Source organism: Natator depressus, chromosome 9, assembly GCF_965152275.1.
Source record: "Natator depressus isolate rNatDep1 chromosome 9, rNatDep2.hap1, whole genome shotgun sequence".
NCBI classification, from domain to species: Eukaryota; Metazoa; Chordata; order Testudines; family Cheloniidae; genus Natator; species Natator depressus.
Window position 1 is genome coordinate 80686731 of NC_134242.1, and position 15444 is coordinate 80702174.

The window sequence follows — 15444 nt, forward strand, 5'->3', positions numbered from 1 at the left end:
CAAAGATCGAGCCTGGTTTTTTAAAAAAATAAATAAAAGAAACGGGTTTGGGGGTGTTTCCTGCGGCTGCGTTGGCGCTCGGCTCCCAGAGGAGGGTTGGGGGTGTGCCACCGGGGAATGGCCCAGGCAGGGTATCGGTCTTTTAATCCTGTCTGTGTCCGATCAGTCCCCATTGCAACCGGCACTGGGGATACTGGGGACCAGGCTGGGACAGCGGGTCTTGTCGTGTCTCTTGCGGGCGGCCCCGGGCTCAGGGGTGGATAGTCCAGGCTCTTTCGATGCTGCTTTCACCCTTGTCTCCTCTCTCTGTGTGTCCCTTGTGCCTCCTCTCTAGCGATGCTCCACAACCCCGCAGCAGCTGCGGCCGCCATGGAGGAGCAGCTGCGGCAGCAGCAGCTCCTGGTCCTGCTCAATGCCTCCTCCAGGCCCTTCCCCAGCAGCAGCAGCATCTGGCCGTCCAACTCCTCTGCCTCGGAGCCGGTCACGGCGGCGGCGGCGGCGGCGGGAGGAGGAGGAGGAGGAGGCGGCGGAGGCGGAGCGGTCAGCCCCTGGGACATCGCCCTGTGCGCCACGGGCACGGCGGTGGCCTGCGAGAACGCGCTGGTGCTGGCCGTGCTCTTCTACACGCCCAGCCTGCGGGCCCCCATGTTCCTGCTCATCGGCAGCCTGGCGCTGGCCGACCTGCTGGCCGGCCTGGGGCTGGTGGTCAATTTCACCGTGCAGTACCTGCTGCAGCCGCCCAACGCGGCCGTGGCGCTGAGCGCGGCCGGGCTGCTGCTGACCGCCTTCTCCGCCTCGGTCTGCAGCCTGCTGGCCATCACCATCGACCGCTACCTGTCGCTGTACAACGCGCTCACCTACCACACGGAGCGCACGCTGACCTTCACCTGCGCCATGCTGCTGCTCATGTGGCTGCTCTGCCTGGGCGTGGGGCTGCTGCCCCTGCTGGGCTGGAACTGCCTGCGGGACCAGGCCACCTGCAGCGTGCTGCGGCCGGTGACCAAGGACAACGCGGCGGTGCTGGCGGTCACGTTCCTGCTCCTCTTCGCCCTGATGCTGCAGCTCTACCTGCAGATCTGCAAGATCGCCTTCCGGCACGCGCAGCAGATCGCCGTGCAGCACCAGTTCATCGCCACGGCGCAGGTCACCTCCACCCGCAAGGGGCTCTCCACCCTCTCCTTCATCCTGGGCACCTTCGCCCTCTGCTGGATCCCGTTCGCCATCTACTCGCTGGTGGCGGATTCCAGCTACCCCGCCGTCTACACCTACTCCCTGGCCCTGCCCGCCACTTGCAACTCGCTCATCAACCCGGTCATTTATGCCTTCAGAAACCCGGACATCCAGAAGTCCCTGTGGCTGGCCTGCTGCGGGTGCATCCCTTCCACCTTCTCCTCCAGGCCCAGGACATCCAGTGATGTATAAGGGTGGTTGGCCGCCCGGATTGTCAAATGGTTTCAGGCTCTCCTCCTCCGCGGCGTTATGATGTGTTACCACCAGCAGGAGGAATCCCAGACCGACGCGCGTCTCCTTCCCTGGAAAAAGATGTCAACGAGAAAACAAAAATAAGAGTGGTCTCCTTTAAAAAATGCTTATTTTCCTACATATTTTATTTATTTTTGATTTAAAAACAACAACAAAAGACCAAAAAAAAAAAAAAAAAAGATCAGCGCCTGATGCTTTTTTCTCATCTCGGTGTAATGGAAAGGGGGAGCAGCACGTTTGCCAAACCTGTGGCCCGAAAATGTTCAAGGGCCCAGGGCAACTCTTTACTTATTTCAAGCCTCCCAGCGAGGGGCAGGCCGTTGGGAAGGTCCCCGGTGAGGAAAGGGGAGAGACCGCGGGCCAACTCTCCCTTGGCCCCACACCAGGAGTAACCCCACTGAAGTCACTGGGGGTCGCCCCAAGTCAAAATCCTGTCAAGTGCGGGGGGGAAGTCAGGCCTGGGACGTGGGAAGAGAATAAGATAGTGCCCTGCTGTTTAGAGCCCAGCACAGATCTGATGCTGAGGGCTCAGGGCTAGATCTAGAAAAACGTGTACAATATTTGCTTGCCGTTAGTTTGGGTTTGTTTGGAATGGTTAAAAAATGACCATATCCAAGGGGCTTCACTGCCTGAAAGGTGGGGTAGAGGGTTTTGGTGGTGGTGGTGATTTTTTTTAACTATAATCAGGTTTTGCTCTGCTATGCAATAATAAAAGGGACATTGTGAGATGCGGTAACCTGCCAATATTTTTCATGCCAGACCGGTTTAGCACCACGAGGTCTGGACAGCTCCGTGAGAAGTGGTAGGAGGACAAGTGGCCTGTCTTACGATTTTATGTTTATTTTTGTAAAAAAGCACATGGAAGTCAAAGATTTACATTGGCCTCTTTAAGCGGGGGGAAAGGAAGTACGATCCTGAGTCAGGAACAAATGAGGTCCATTCCCCTTCACCTGCTGTCCTAAACAATTGTGTAGTGTTGCTATGTGCTGTTCAGCTGCTGCATTGCACCTCAGAGGAGGCTGCATTTCAGTGGTGGGTGAAGTGATGCCTGTATATTTATATCTCCTTTGTTTGTGAAGCACTTTGAGAACCTGCAGGATGAAAGGCACTTTAAGGTATGATTATTATTTTTTATTACAATGTGAGAGTAAAGAGAACTCCTTGCTGAAAAATATGCTCACGGTGCATCATCAAATCTGAAGATGGGAGGAAAGGACCTTTTAGGTTATCTAGTTAATCCCCCTGCCAGGGTGATGAAAGCGGTGGAAGAAAGTCAGAGATGAGGTTTTCTTGACATCGGAACCTAGGTTAATCTTTCACTTATTTCAGTGCAGGTATAACACACTGTCTTTAGCGGTATTGTTAATATAGCATGCTGATCTCGCATACTGGGTGTGGGGAGGGGGGGTATGATCCAAAGACTGATATTCTGAACGAGGTTGGTTCTTCTAAAGGGAAGCCTACATCATCACACGTCTTGTTCCCGAAACTACTAGATTAACTTGCTTCCACAGAGAAGCTACGCTAGCCTCACGCTCCTCTACTCTATCATGTGCTTTGTGGTGTTAGTGAGAAAACGATGAAGTGTCCTTCGTCTTGTGCTGTATTTTGGCCAAGAAGTGGAATAGTGCATTCCTTTAAAAACAGAATAAACCTTCAGAGACAGACGGGGACTCTGTTCTATAGGTGAAATGTCCAGGGTTGCCTCTTGGGTGGGGGGTTTGTCTTACCACCTATTCTCTCAGTGCCCTGCAAGGAAATTGCTTTGCAGTGTGACCTGTGATGTCGATGCTCCAAATGTGTTGCTCTCCCTTAGAAAGGAATCTGTGCTACAAACGTCAGAAAGATCCTTCTTTCAAACAATAGCCTATCCCTGCAGCATCAGTTGCAAACCTGGCTTAGGTTTATATTATATAAAAAGACCAACAACAAAAGAGAGAATATCGCATGTAAATATTATAGTTCCATGAAGGACAAAGTGTCCAAATTTTATGTCTGAATGCAGGTGAACCAATCGTTTATCTATAGAACTGTGCAATGAAGGTCTCTTTCTAGCTCAGCAAAGCTCACTGCACATGACAAAACTGTGAATCTCAAATGTGTGCTTTGGGCCTGGACTTTTTTTCTCACTCCTAAAGGTGTCCCAGCTTTTCACGTTTTTTATGAGGAGCAACGTACAACATGCACAAATTCTAGTCAATATTTTTACAATTTTATTTAACGTTTTTGCTGTTCATTTATTTATTATTCTGTTTCCATGGTTGCAGACAACCTCCTGCAGTTCCTAAATGTGAAGACTCAATGCAGAGTTAATTAAAAACATTTCAAAATAATGTTTTTATACGATTTGATCTACAGGGCAGGTATTTGTGTTTCTCTGGGCAGCTCATTTTGTATTTTTAAATCAAATGTAGCATTTAAACATTCACTCTAGGCACACAGTTAAAATGAACATCTTACATTTTCTTGGATTTTCAGTTGATTTCCTTTTATCAAAGGTTTTGATTTCAGAATTTTCCTCATAAGGAGTTTAATGGTGTGAATGAAATTTAATGATGTGAATGAAATTTACTCGCTTTCCAGGGATCTGTAGATTAAATATGACATAGGTGCATAGCAATCAAAGCAAAATAATGAGTTTTTTTGTGGCCCTCAATGTCAGACACTCAGAGGAGGAGTGTTACATTGGGATGTAATTAGACAAAAGGAGGAAGTTACTGATTGTAAACCGCCATGTAAAAGTCAGAGATTATATGAGCATGTCCTCTAAAATACTGTTACCTGGCCAAATCTATTTCTATCCATTGAAATCACTTGGCTAAATTCAGGTGCTCACATTAAATAGTATCTTACCCTGCTCCGGTGGTGCTAATTATGGAATAGGTGAATGGAATTCACTGTGGAATTCCTTTAAAATAAGGGTATCAGGATCTGGCCCAATGAAACTACACCAGAGGTAAATTTGGACCCAGGTGTTTTGGATAAACATTTTAATCTAGTTCTTTCCTTGTGGTTGTCTCAGAGAAGCAACAAGAGATGTTCAAAAAGTGCTAAGTATGTTTCATGAAGAATTTCTAAAACTCTTCATTTGAAAATTCACAGAAAAATTGAAGTTTTCAAATTTATATTTTTCAATTTCTGAATTAAAAAGATCAGGTTGGGGGGGGTGTTTGTTTTGTTTTTCCTTTTCGCTCCCCTTTTCCTTTCTCCCTCCCTGACCCCGCCTTTATCACTGGAAAAATGAAAAAATGAGGGAAGGACTGGAAAAAGGAGGATAGAAAGGGAAAAAAACCTGAAGTCCCCCTTCCAAGTTTGTTTTTCATTGAGTTGTGGAAATATCAGAAGATTTCTTCAAAAATTTGCAGTATGGAAATAGTCCATTTTTGTTGGAAAAAGTTTTAAACTAAATATTTTGACCAGCTCTACACTGCAGCACTCTTTGTCAATATTTATTAAGGAAAGCTAGGTTAATTATTGGAAATATTTACCAAGTTAGTAAAGTTGTATGCACAATGATAACACAGTGATGTTCTATTGTCTTTCAAAGCTGAGTCCATGGAATGCGTTGCTACAAAACACTGGGCATGATTCTGTTCATTCTCACACTGGTGTAAATCAGAAAAAGTCCGCTGAAGTCGGTAGAGTTACACCAGTGTAAAATGTCTGGTGGAAGAGGAATATAAGATAGATAGGGCCTGATTTATCAGTGGATGCTTTGTAGCACTCTAATGATGCCAAGCAGCTGTAAACACAGTTTAAATAGTCTGCTGAGCCAAATTTACAGCTGCTTTGCATTATGGGAGTTGCACAAAGCAACTGGAGTGCCCTGGGGAATCTGGGCCATTGCTTATTGGCAAGGATCCTCCTGTTGGATTTAGTCCAATAAAGAAACCAAAACTGACACAAGCTATTTGAAGTGCTGAGGTATTGAGAAGCGAGCTCTGCTTTAATTATTGTCATATTAATAAAGGATACCAGTAGATAACAGTATAAAGGGCAGATCCTCAGTTGGTGCAAACTGGCATAAATCCTTTGACTTCAGAACAGCTAAACTGATTCATGACATATGAAGATCTGGCTTACTTTGGAGGGACTGCTCAGTACGTAGTCAAGGTTATTTATCCACTAACATATAGTAACACTTTGCATATCAGAGAGAACATAATGCAGAGCTATATCTATTAAGGTCAAATGATTAATATCAGGAAAGTTTTGATTTCTCCAGAGGACCAAATCCTTGCTTCTTCTTTCCCACCTTATTCAGTAGCACATGGATTTTGTTTGACTGTTGTTTAGGTTACCACCTTGTTTAGAGTGAACTAATTCAGTTTTCGACAGATGAACCATGCCTCATTTAAACAATTGGTGAAAATGACCTCTCCTCATTCCCTCCTGGAATGGGGTGACTTACCTACCAAAGATCGCTGATGAGCAGGAGCCCCCATGTCCATCTCTGGGGCAGAGCCGGCTGCCTTTTGGAATAGGAAAAAGAACAATGCCAGCAAACCTAAGTGTAGGTAGGAAATCATGGGCAACATTCACAATCAGGGACATGCCTCCCCTATAGCCAGGTTCTATGCCCTGGACCTATTTCCTCCATCCCCTTGCTGCTGCATATAGCTCCCCTCTGCACGGATGAAATCTTTCAGTGTGGGGAGTCAACACTGCTCAGATCAGCAGTAACCTGTGTAGCATTTTACCATGGAGTTTTGCTCCGTGTGTATGGGTAGCATGCCACATCGAGCAGCCACTTCCCCAGCACCAGCCTCATGGTTGCCTCATGTGGAGCTATTGCTCCTCCCGTCACTTATCATCATCACTATGGCAAATCCCAAAGGGACATAGTCTCCTTGCAGATCAAGTGCCATCTGGATTGATCCTCCCTTTGTCGCCCCAGCCAGTTCCAGCCAGCTTCCTCTCCTTTCACCACTGCAAGTGGCAGAGAGGATCTGGCCCCAGTGTCTTTAGCTGAGACACACTTAATCCACAGTCATTGCTCCCCCTTGGAAAAGCAAGGTTCTCACATGCAGGCAAAAGGCTTTTGACTGACTATGACGAGCCAGATCCTGATCTTAGTTACACCAGTAAAACTCCTGGTGACTTCAGTGGAATTAGCCCAGATTTACACCAGTGCAAGCGAGTGAAGAATTTGGCCTTAAGCAATTGCACAAAATATTTAACACACCAAAACCCACCCCAGTGTTCTTTCAGAGTGACCAGAGAAACATGAACCTGTTTTTTAGTTTTTTCAGGGTGTCTTGTTTGCCCTTTTCTTTCCTACCACATGTTTGATAGCCAGCAGCACAGTTGTAAGAATCACTTATTAAGTTGCTCTTTGTTGGTTTTTTTGAGAGATAGGTAGGTAGGTAGGTTGTGGGGGGAGGGTGGAAGGTGGAAGTGAAGGAAAGGGGAAGGGGAAACATTCCTTAGATACACACAGTATTTGAAAAGCTTGGGAGCACAGATAAATGGGACACTGTCACAAGCCACATTAATTCCTGGGGCACCTGCATTGAACTTAATGGATCTGGTCCCATATATTTAAAAATATGCCTTTATCAGTGTTACTAACAATACCTTAGATTGTTGACTTTTACAATTTTTTTAAAAAATATTCTATTTTTTGTTTACTTCCCCCTACTCTCAGTTTGGTCAGTGGAACTGTAGTTGTCACTTTCACTTTCTGTCTAACCAATTTCACTTCACTAGCAGGAATGTTACGACCTTTGGGGTCTCAATCAAAACAGTGACAATTTTTACATCCCAAACAAATAGCTTTCATTGAATTTAGAATAAAAATAATGAAAACATTACTGTTCACATTGTTAGAAAGTTCCTCTTCTTTTTTTTTTAACAAAAACTTAATTTTGGGGTCTAAATCTACTTGACAGTAAGCCTTTGATCTTCATAATTACTTAAATTGTATCAATGTATAGTAATAATTAATGGCATACAAAATACATCTTTAACTGTCAGGAATAATTGTATGCTGCGTACGGTATTTGCCTCTAATTCTTCTCGTTAAAGCCAGTCTTTTTCTCTTGGTGGGGTGGCGGTGTTGGGATGTTCTTACAATTTCATTTGAATCATCATGATAAAGGCTTAATTGCCTCTTACAAAATAGCTAATGTAGTTGCCTTGGTTTTTGTTCCTGTGACCCTAGAGAAGAGAGGCAATTCCTGTTGAAAACTTTATGAAATGCTGTACAGTGAATGATGCAGAGAGATGGAGCAGTCTATAACTAGAGAAGGCAATCCAGAACCATTGTTCTAACACCTTTTTATCCCAGACCTCTGGGGATGTGGATAAAATGGGCTCTGGATCCAAACTGACCATGGGTTTTGCAAAACCAAATACTGCTAGCAGTATTTTCCAAAAATCAACCATCTCTGGCTGCAACTGCTGTAGTCTAGAACTGGAAAAACAATATGAAAAGTGTTGTTGTGGTCCACTGAGAAATGCTAAAGTGAAGCTACATGCTAAATATCAGGCAGGAGATCAGCTTTTTCACCAGCTGGGTAGGTTAAGAAGAATAACGGGTGCCTTAATAAATTCTGCTCCATATCAAGTATAATTGTTTTTGAGACAAAGGTTTTCCCCTTCACAATCTGTGTATCCTACAGTGGTCAGGAGGCTGAATGTCTGACAGCACATTATCATATCAATAGACTCTGAAGTCACAAACACAGTGTTATGATTTTATTGCAGGATCAAGGGGATAAGACATCTGGGTTGTCTAAGAAAAAGTTCTTATCCCAATGCACAGTTTCACTAATGAACAAATCTGCAAGCGAATGCAGACACTTATGGGCAAAGGAGATGTTAGATTTAAAGTTTATGCAGCATAGCACCTGGGGCCTGTTTCACCTCTCCACTACAACAGTTTTACACTGGTGTAAACTAGCTAATGTCAGTGGCACTACTCCTGATTTACACCAACATGAGATCAGAATCAGGCTCATAGCGGAATAAATTGCACTGTGTATAGAGATCACCTGTAACTCGGAGGGACCGGTTTCTGACTATAAGGCTTTAGCAACAGCTCTATGCTGAGGGTTACTGCAGTGTCAGACGAGATTTGTTTATGAACCAGAAGGTGCATCTAGCCTTTAAAGATAAATTGATGAGCTCAGCCAGATTTAAGAAATACAGGCCAGATTCTGCTCTGCTACACCAGTGAAAATCTGGAGTCTCTCCTGAAGAGAATGGATTTAAGCCACTATGTAACTGAAAGCAGAATCTGGCCTGTGGTATTTAATATATTTTGGACAGTTTGTGCCCTTAAGGCCAAATTTTCCTTTGGAAGCACATGCACAACCCCAGCTAAAAGTCAATGATCCAAATTCAAATTCTGCTCTCAAATTTGCACCGGCAGCTGCCACTGACATCAATGGGAAAGGCACAGATTTGGGGAAGAATGTAGCTCTAAACATATGACTGAGTCACATTGTTTTTGAAGACAGGGGCATCGCTCGAGATCCTGGGCTTTGGCCTCATCCTGCAAGGTGCTGAGTTGCCCTCAGATTCCGTTGGCTTCAGGAGGGGGTTAAGGGCATTCAGCATCTTGTAAGGGGGTTCTTGGCATGTCACGCAAGTGGGCCCTTTGGGCTTGAACCTGCACCCTTTGGAGTCAGGGGGAATGGTGTGAGTGCATTTAGGTTCAGGCTCTGTGGATGAAATTCATCCCTGGACAGAGGGCAAGCAGGGGGTCTATACACAGCTAAGGGGGCCCACTGAAGCCCTCAGAAGGACTAATACCCCAATTTGCAGCCCATTCCTAACTATGTGCTAAAAGTTAAGCGTGTGCTTGAAGTGCTTTGCTGAATAGGAACGTGGACTTAAGTATGTACCTAAATGCTTTGCTGGGACCTGGCTGGTGCATAGCTCTTGTGCTGGCTCTCTGTATAATGCTGGTGAAAGTAGTGAACAAAAGGGTAGCCTTTTGAAGGAACAAAGTCATTTCACCGATCTAGGACCCCAATAACGCAAGCCTTTTGCGTGCAGAGAAGTCAAGGGAAATATCATATACAGAGGGTCTTGTGGGATCGGACCTACGTACATTGTCTCAGAACTATTTTACTTATTATTCTGGGAAGTAGGAAAAAATCAGAACAATCAGGACAGCAAATTATTTTTATGTAACTGTTTTCGTTATCCTTTTAATCTGAATGGGTAAATTGATTGCAAAGGAAAATGTATCACTCCCATTCAGTTATGATTAAATAAAGCCCCTGCAATGCACTTTATGAACAAGTGACAATAAATCAATGCTGTTATTGCACTGTATCTCTAGTGTGTATATTATACATGCCTCTGTTAAGAGTAATTTATTTTTATTACTGTAAATAAAAATGTTAAAGTGATTTGTCAAGAGAATATCCAAAATGGAAAAAAAAAATCAAAATTAAAACAATTTAAGATCTGGGCTCTTGTCCCAGGTATGTGCCATTTTGTTTGTGTCTGTGTTTTTATTCCAGATAAATGAATCCAGAAAAGATCACTTGTATAACATGGTATTTAAAACAGCTGTTCAGTGACCTATGTGAGTTGAGCTGGTGGCTTTCAGACGACCTACTGGCCTGGTTCTGCAAACTTTACTCACCCAAGTTGGAGACTTACCTACATGAGGAGTCTCACTGAAATCTCTATGTCTAGTCACAACAATTCTTGCTGGTGGCTGCTCTGACAATTTTCCCTAAAATACTTAATTAGCTTTAGGAAAAACAAATAAATATGCACATAGACACATCCAAATTATTGTCATTTATTTATGTAAGGGTTTTTTGTTTTGTTTTTAAACTCAATAATACAAATAATGTACAGTTGTCTCTATACTTTACTGGACCTAAACAGAATAGAAACACAAATGAGGAGCTTTGCATGTTCTTGTCTTTTGTTGTTGTTTCATTTGATTTTCTGGTTGCTTTTTTAAGACTTGCTAACTAGTAAGTCTGCTGCTATGAAAAGTGATATTTGTATACTTGTTAGTATCATTTTTCACAGAAGCAGACTTGCTAGCTAGCTGGGAGGCAGTGAAAAGTGATATTAACAAACACACAAATATCACATTTCACAGCAAATTTACAAAGCCCTAGCAAGCTGGGGGACAAATTAAGTCCTGGATGGGGAGGTGGGTAGTGAGGCAGCATGGGCCAGGGTGAAGAGGAGGCAGTGGGACTAGTGCCAATGGACTGGGGGAGGCAGTGGGGGTCAGTGGGTCTGGGCCGAAGCTCTGTGGCTGGAGACCAGAACCCACCACCCCAGGGCTGAAGCCAGAAGCCCAAGTTCCACCAGCCTCAGGAAGGTTGGGAATTCGCACTGACTGCCTGCTCCTCCGGTGTTTCTGGCTCCAGAGGGGGGCAGGGCCCCACCCTTGCTGGTGGCCTTGGAGGAGGGGCCGTTGTTTCCCTTCCCTCCCACCAATCACCACCCAGAAGCCTGTGGCCTCAAGAAAAGCTCCTGGTAGCTGCATTTGAGAAATGCTGGGACTCCAGTCAATGAGTAAGGGTTGCCAGATTGGGCACTATGGGCCTGATTTTCAGAGATACTGAGCATCCACTACTCCCATTGACTTTAACTGGAGCTGAGCATGTTCAGCACCTTTGAAAATCAGACTCTATATATCCACATGACATCATCTATCTATCTATCTATCTATCTATCTTGTCAGGCTCCCCAAAGAGGAAACTCCATATAACAAACACAACAGTATTCCATAGTAATAGTCCAAAATATGGCAGTGTCTTTAATGTAAGTCCTAGGGGTAGTCCTTTTTTAACATAACCAAACAATTAAATGGGCACAGAAATGGGACTAGACTTTCCTCCCTAGAAGTGATCCATCCAGGGCAGGGATCAGACAGATAGGTCAGGGATGTGGGGGCATGGGGAGGAATCGAATGCCATTGCACTGTTATTCCTGGAGCTGTACCTATTAGGGGGTGAATCGAGCATTTCAGCCTGCAGAGCTGTCAAGTCACTGAGTTTCTCCAGCAGTGAATTCACATAGGAAAAGCAAAACTAATAACATGTTAAAAGCAAACTGAAATGAAGCCCAATGGGCCCAAACCAAAACCTTATCTGGATTCCAGCCTCTCAGGACTTTGGGGAAGTTCCAAGCCAGCTCAGCATGGATCTGGGTGGCTTAGGCCTATGAACGTTGTTCAACTCCAAAGGAAGTCATCAAGTCATCTGCTGCACTGGGAAGCCTATCTCCAGGTTAGCTCACCACCAGATCCAGCAGGGTGTTCCTCCCTGTGTCAAAGCCAGCTCTCCTTCTTCTGATCTGCAGCTGCTCCTGTTGCCCAGGCCCATAGTGCCCATTCCTCTAGCTCAGTCTTCTGGTTTCTGGTGGAGTGATGCCACCACCTCTAGAATGGAGAGCAGCAGCTGTTTCATAGTGTGCAACAATGGGCACCCAGGACAAAAAGTGAAGAAGAATGCCTCATGCATTTGAAAGCACAGGGGGATTTTGGAAGATGCTTAGATATCAAGGCCAAGATTTTTCAAAAATGGGAGGCTAAAATTAGGCTCCTAGGGTTAGATTTCAAAATTAGGCTCCTAGGGCCAGAGCTCAGCTACCCAAAGCTCCCATTTAGGCACCTAAGCAAGTAGTGAGATTTTCAAAAGTGCTGGGTACTTAAAAATTTCTCATTGAGGGCTGGGAGCTCAGCACTTTTGTATAACTGGCCATTTTTTTAGGTGCCTAGCCTTTGTCTCTCTCTCTCTCTCTCTTTTTTAATCTTGGCCCAGGGTAATAGGTAGTGCTTAAAATACCAGCGAGAGAGAGAGAGTGATAATAACTCAAGCTGGACTTTAGGTTGATCACTGGGGCTAACACCTCTGTTCTTGGTACAAGGACCCTGAGATTTTCAGTGTTCACAAATGGTCAGGCTCTGTTGTAAAGACACTTGCTGCAGTGTTGCCTAACCCCTCCTCTGCAGTGCTGGTTTACTACTGAGTCAGAGGGAAGAGCACCCTACATTTAATCACATCACTAGGACCAATCATTACTGGGAGGTCTTCTAGCAAAATATCTTCCAGGACCCATCTTCAGTGGAGATCCCAATCTGAGGGGGCATGGCTGCTGGACAAAGATATACATTGAACTTTGCATTAAGCAAGACTTAATGTGTAAAATGTCATAAATCTGACAGTGTTGCCAACTCTCATAATTTTATTCTGAGTCTGGGAATAAGGGTTTTACTGAAAGCACCAGTTTGTGGATTCAAGAGATTGCGTGAGAATCTCAGCTTCCATTAGAAAAAAAGCAAGTTTCTAGCCCTCAGCATTATGGAGAAAAGCTCAAAAATGTCACTCAAGTGCACACAGAAAGTAAGTAAAAGAACCCAATATATTAAAAAAAACCCCTCATGATTTTTAAGTCAATCTCATGATTTTGGGAATGGTTTTTGAATGTCTGAGGTTGGCAGTACTGGACTAGGATATTAATCGATATCATAGGTTCAACTGAGAGCCAATCTGTGTGTGTTTGAAATCTTGATAGTGGAAAGGAATAATGAAGAGGAAAAGACCTGTTCATTAGCTTCACTGCATGGAGTGGGTGTAACTACTAGGAGGGGAAAGTCTGACCTGGGCACACGCTGGGAAATGCTTGTTATGCAGTGAGTACACAGCAGGGTACTCCTTGCAATATTTAAAGCCACCTATATTATAGGACCTGCTTACCTGAGAGAACCACCTGTTGCTCTGTGTGCTGTCACAGCAATTGAGGCATGGCATGGCAGGCGTGGCTCCACTAATTAGGTGCCTGGACCCTGGAGAAGACTCACATGTAAGGTGAGGTGGTGGCCTTGGGGGGAACAGGGGGTAGGTGGGAGGGGGCAGTGCGCTGAGAAGAGGGGGTGGGGGAAATTTGGGATGTGCAGGTCTGTGGCGGCCAGAGAAAGAGGCGACTTTCCCCAGCTCCAGGGCTGCGGCTGCCAGGGAGAGACGGCCCTCCTCCCCAGCCTCAGCTCAGGGGCTGCTGTGCAGGGGAGAGACCCTCCCCCTCCTTCCCAGCCCCAGCTCGGGGGCTGCCGCGGTGGGGGAGAGACACCTCTCCTTCCTAGCCCCAGCTCGGGGGCTGCCGCGGCAGGGGAGAGACACCTCTCCTTCCTAGCCCCAGTGTGGGGGCTGCCGCGGCGGGGGAGAGACACCTCTCCATCCTAGCCCCAGCGTGGGGGCTGCCGCGGCGGGGGAGAGAGGGCACCTCCATCGCATTAGAAAGGTAAGACTACTGATATGAAAATATGACTTGTGTGCTTTTATGTGTAGAACAAAAAAAAGTTTATTTTTTTATATATATAGTGCTTTTATCCAAAGCGCTTTACAATAGTTAGCTAATGGTACAAACAACATTTGAAAAGATCATTAAGTGGTCCGCCGAGACCCTCAGCAATTTTCAAGTGGTCCGCAAAAAAAAAAAGTTTGAGAACCACTGCTTTAAGAAATTCCCAGTGACTGAGGTTACAACATGCCTGTGCAGATTATTCTTACTGTGACTGGGAAGAGCTGGCTTGTGGGATTGGAGTCTGATTACAGGGCACATTAACACCAGCTTTGCATGATGTGCATTCATTTGTGGAGGTGTGGGAGTTATGATGCCTATTGCCAGGTACCTGAGAGAATCTAATCATATACGCTATTGCTATGCAACTTTGGTGGGTTTCTGAAAGGTGGTGGCAGGTGGCAGAGAATGTTAGCAGGCTGTCTTCCATTAAGCCATTTGATTTGCTTTAACCTTCACATTTCTATAGCATCCATCTCCATGGTTTCTGAGTGCTAAAGATGCTTTCTTAGATTGGCATGGTGGATATTCATAGTGGTGTGTTCTGCTCTTTGCAAGGTCCTAGTATTAGGACCTCTGATTTCTAAGGTGCCCATCACCGTGGTATCTAAGCATCATTTTGCTAGTCTTGAGTTTTCTCTGCCTACTCAGTGGAAGAAAGGGATGATCTGCAAAGAGGACGGAATTCAGAGGGGAGCAACCAAATGATAAAACGACTGATTTACAAATCGAGATTAAATGCAAAGTAATGCACATTGGAAAACATAATCCCAACTATACATATAAAATTATGGGGTATAAATTATCTGTTACCACTCAAGAAAGAGATCATGGAGTCATTTTGGATAGTTCTCTGAAAAGATCCACTCAATGTGCATGGGCAGTCAAAAAAGCTAACAGAATGCTGGGAATAATTAAGAAAGGGAGAGATAATAAGACAGAAAATATCATATTGCCTCTATATAAATCCATTGTCACCCACATCTTGAATACTGCGTGCAGATGTGGTCGCCTCATCTCAAAAAAGATATATTGGACTTGGAAAAGGTTCAGAAAAGGGCAACAAAAATGATTAGGGGTATGGAACGCCTGCCATATGAGGAGAGATTAATAAAACTGGGACTTTTCAGCTTGGAAAAGAGGCGACTAAGGGGGGATATGATAGAGGTCTATAAAATCATGACTGGTTTGGAGAAAGTAAATAAGGAAGTGTTATTTACTCCTTCTCATAACACAAGAACTAGGGATCACCAAGTGAAATTAATAGGCAGCAGGTTTAAAACAAACAAAAGGAAGTATTTTTTCACACAATGCATAGTCAACCTGTGGAACTCCTTGCCAGAGGATGTTGTGAAGGCCAAGACTATAACAGAGTTCAAAAAAGAACTAGATAAATTCATGAAGGATAGGTCCATCAATGGCTATTAGCCAGGATGGTCAGGGATGGTATTCCTAGTCTCTGTTTGTCAGAAGCTGGGAATAGGTGACAGAAGATGGATCACTTGATGATTACCTGTTCTGTTCATACCATCTGGCACTGGCCACTGTTGGAAGACAGGATACTGGGCTAGATGGACCTTTGGTCTGACTCAGTATGGTCATTCTTATGTTATGTTCTGAGCCAAATCTATTTCATTTGGCTACTAAGGGTATGTCTACACTGTAATTAAAAAC

General features: G+C 44.7%; 2 protein-coding genes across 2 annotated transcripts in view; one reads left to right on the plus strand and one right to left on the minus strand.

The window, feature by feature from the left end:
- The first annotated feature begins 336 nt into the window (after positions 1-336).
- LOC141993119 (G-protein coupled receptor 12-like) lies at positions 337-9892 on the plus strand. Its single transcript, XM_074962435.1, has one exon. It carries the CDS (start codon positions 337-339, stop codon positions 1420-1422), a length of 1086 nt encoding a protein of 361 aa, XP_074818536.1. The 3' UTR covers positions 1423-9892.
- The window catches only part of LOC141993118 (actin-binding protein WASF3-like), an 80598-nt gene continuing 66671 nt past the window's right edge, over positions 1518-15444 (minus strand). Inside the window, exons 10-11 of the mRNA XM_074962434.1 lie at positions 5898-5954; positions 1518-1532 (exon numbers count right to left, since the gene is read on the minus strand). The gene's annotated coding sequence lies outside the window, so the exon portion shown is untranslated. The remainder of the gene's footprint in view (positions 1533-5897; positions 5955-15444) is intronic.

What these genes read in the sequence shown, in the direction of transcription:
- LOC141993119 (XM_074962435.1), top strand. Translation starts at nt 337, where the DNA reads ATGCTCCACAACCCCGCAGCAGCTGCGGCCGCCATGGAGGAGCAGCTG.